Here is a 3,439-nt window from a genome sequence, read left to right as displayed (position 1 = left end):
AATTGTTATTTTTTTGTTGGGGGGGGGGGGGGGGGGGGGGGTGCCAATTTGAAGTTGCATAACCCAAGTAATTGCCTCAAGTTCAATCATTAAAAACAACAGGAAAAGGGCTGGGAGAACCAATTTGTTAGTTTCCTTCAGCCCATCAAGCTTCACAGGGTCCATGAATTCATGCCATATGATCAAAAAAGGAAGTTTCAGTAAGGCAATAAAAAAGTTTCCTCAGTCACATTAGAAGAAATCTAATCAGCTTTCCCTGATCAGCCCCACCTAAGTGGCACCTCGACTTGAGACCTCATAAATCTTAGCCAACTAGCCTTGACTATCCTAGCTCCAACAAAACCGTGTGAAGAATATCATGCACATTAAAAAAAAATGATTTACATACATACCACTCAATTACTATGCCATTACAAATCTAACACCTAAAATTCAAACTTTTACATACATGTCACCTTACCTATGCATGAAAAGGTGTATTCCACCTTTTAAAAGTTAAAATGGCGATATTTTTTACTTGATATAAAAGATTTAGGTGGCATAAATGTAAAAAAGTAAAGTTTAGATATGTAAACACATAGGAATTGTATACAAAATGCCCTTAAAATAAAATGCATGCATGATATTTTTCACATTTTGAATAACATGCTAGGCAATACATTTCCTTGGTGATTCCATCTTAATTAATGTTAATAGAATTTAAAACCCACTAACAAAATTTATCGATGTCATAGAACATATGTGGCATCTTTATTTCAATTCAACCAAATCATCAGTATGAGCACCATCAATGTTTATCCTTAAACAACATCTGTGAAATGGCTAGTCCATTATTGGTGGGGCATCATCAGACCAACCATCCAGTTGCCATGTTTTATGAAACTTCTCACATATTATTTAACTACAATAACAAGTCATGTGAAATCATAAGGGTTTACGAAGCCAAAAAAGAAAAACAACAACAAAAACAACAGGCCTTTATCCCACTAAGTGGGGCCGGTTAAATGAATCATTTTTTCTCCATTGTATCCTATTCAGTGTCATTTTCATTTATTCTAATAGATTAAGATCATTTTTTTATGCACTATGCCTAAGTATTTTTAGGCCTACCTCTGCCTTTCTTAACATCATTCAAAGCTAAAACATCTACTCTCCTAACCATATCATCAGATGGTCAACATTTAATGTGATGAAACCATCTAAGATGACTCTCTCTAATCTTGTCCGCCACTGGAGCTACACAAACCTTATCAAGTATATATTCATTTCACATTTTCTCTCTAAGTGTCAAGCCACTCATCCACCTAAGCAGTCTCATCTCAGCAACACTTAACTTTTTTTTATGCTTCTCTTTTATTTTTTATGCTATGCTTCTCTTTTAAAGGCCAATATTTTGCGCCATAGAGCATTGCAGATCTCACCAGTATCTTATAAAATTTTTCTTTCAATTTAAGTGGTACTTTCTATCACACAACGGACCCGAAGCATTCCTCCACTTCATCCAACCAACTTTGAATTCTAATAATAACATCCCCATCTATATCACCATCACTCAGAACAATAGACCCGAGACATCTAAAATGTTCACACCTTCTAAAGATTTGATCACCCATAGTTACAACTCTGCCACTAGAACTACTACTATAATTAAATTCCATGTATTTAGTTTTAGTTCTACTCAAACAAAGGCCTAAGACAACCAAGAGAAAATTACACGTGATAAGCGGAAATTTAGACAACCAAAAAACAATGTAGTCTCGAACATAAAGGGAAAATAAACCGCAACCATATATATAAACCTTGAACACGTGATAAAAAAACTCCAGTCCATGCTTAGCAAATCACCAAAATGATATCTTGTAAAATAGATTCGAATAAACAGAAACACATGCAAAAAGGTAAATTTGAAGGCTGATTTTCATGGATTGGCTACTATTCATTCACATTTTCAAATTGTAAACTCGTTAAATGATCAAAATCCACAATAAACATCAAAATAACAATCTTTTATTAAGATCACAGTTTTTCGTACAATGGCCATTCAGAGCTAGTCGTGATAAGTGAAAAACATTAAGAAATAAGAACCATGAGCCAATCTAGATACACCGAATAAATTAAAATAACTAATAGCAGATATGAATGTCGAATGATCATCCTCAGTCAATGAAAAATAAATAATAAAATATAACCAATAAGGACAATACAAGTATACATGATATTAGATTTTAAGGAAATATCCACCTATGACAATGTAGAAGATAAGAATGGTAGGAAAATCTCAAATGAGCATTTAAACCTTACGGGCTACAATATTTTGATTCCCAAAATTTATAGGCAAACATTAGAAGGAAGGCATAATGTTTCACCAAGAAAAGCAATTAGCCTAAAGCAAAATTTAGATAACAGTAAACATAAGGAAAAATCAGGATTGATATGTCCTCCCACTGCTATGAATCATAAATAAGAAAGACATTAGTCGTCTATAATAACATCAGCTTACCAGGATCCGATTCGATTGTACACCAAGACATATTTTAAAAGCAAAAAGGGAAGCGGGAACTCAAATTAACTTGCAGCAAGGATCTCCTGCGATGATAAATTGTAAGACATGTAATCAGACAGAAATCAATTTTTTTTTTCAGATTTAGGTAAAAAACGATCCTTTTTTCTTACAAACATAAACATACTTACAATAGAAGCGCATAATACAATAGCGCCACTCATACTCTCATCTTTATGGTAAAGAAACGATTCATTAAAATAATTAAAAAAATTCATCAAAATAAAAGCTAATTATGAACTAACTTCGTAAGAAACTTGTTCGTAAACCCTAACCGCGCTTTCTCGTCAAAAAAGGGCAGAACATGAAGATAAGGCAGAGAGAGGGAGAGAATAGGGCGATCGGAAAGAAGGTAAGTTACCTGTTGAAAAAAAATCTCGCCCACCGAAAAGTAGAGAAAAGGGGAAAAGTAGCGACAGAGCTCGTGTGGAATGGAGTGATATAAGGAGATGAGATTGAGGAAGGTCGTCGAATTAGCGGAGCAGAAAACGGAAGGCCGTATGACAGGCAAACGGAAAAACAGGGCCAAAGAAGGAGCACTATGGAGATCAAATAACCCTAGGCCAGAATCGCCTGATTGGCTTGTTAGCATGGTCCATGGATTTATCTAGTGAATTAGCTTACAACTTCGACAGGATGCAATTTAAGATGTTAATTTAACAATATAAGGAGAATTTACATGCGTGATTAATTTTTTTTATATATTTAATATTTTATGCTCTTTATAAAATACTTTAATATCTCTTACATTAAAAAAAATTTTTTTTGAGATATTTATATATGAAAATTTTGATGTGTTTACAATTATTAATCGTTCATTAAAATCTTTAATACCATACAGGATGAAACCTATTATTATTACGAACTTTTAAAATTGGA

The 3,439-nt window shown here is 33.5% G+C and overlaps 1 protein-coding gene across 1 annotated transcript in view; it reads right to left on the bottom strand.

Moving 5' to 3' along the window:
• LOC110020807 (ubiquitin carboxyl-terminal hydrolase 2) overlaps window positions 1-3,188 on the bottom strand; it is a 15,144-nt gene extending 11,956 nt beyond the window's left edge. Inside the window, exons 1-2 of the mRNA XM_020719054.1 lie at window positions 2,922-3,188; window positions 2,501-2,586 (exon numbers count right to left, since the gene is read on the bottom strand). Coding sequence (XP_020574713.1) covers window positions 2,501-2,531 — 31 coding nt within the window. The 5' untranslated portion in view covers window positions 2,532-2,586; window positions 2,922-3,188. The remainder of the gene's footprint in view (window positions 1-2,500; window positions 2,587-2,921) is intronic.
• Window positions 3,189-3,439: the final 251 nt, after the last annotated feature.

This window comes from Phalaenopsis equestris, unplaced genomic scaffold (genome assembly GCF_001263595.1).
Source record: "Phalaenopsis equestris unplaced genomic scaffold, ASM126359v1 Scaffold000107, whole genome shotgun sequence".
Taxonomy (NCBI): domain Eukaryota; kingdom Viridiplantae; phylum Streptophyta; class Magnoliopsida; order Asparagales; family Orchidaceae; genus Phalaenopsis; species Phalaenopsis equestris.
The sequence above is the reverse complement of the archived record's forward strand: the minus strand, read 5'-3'. Positions and strand labels throughout refer to the sequence as shown.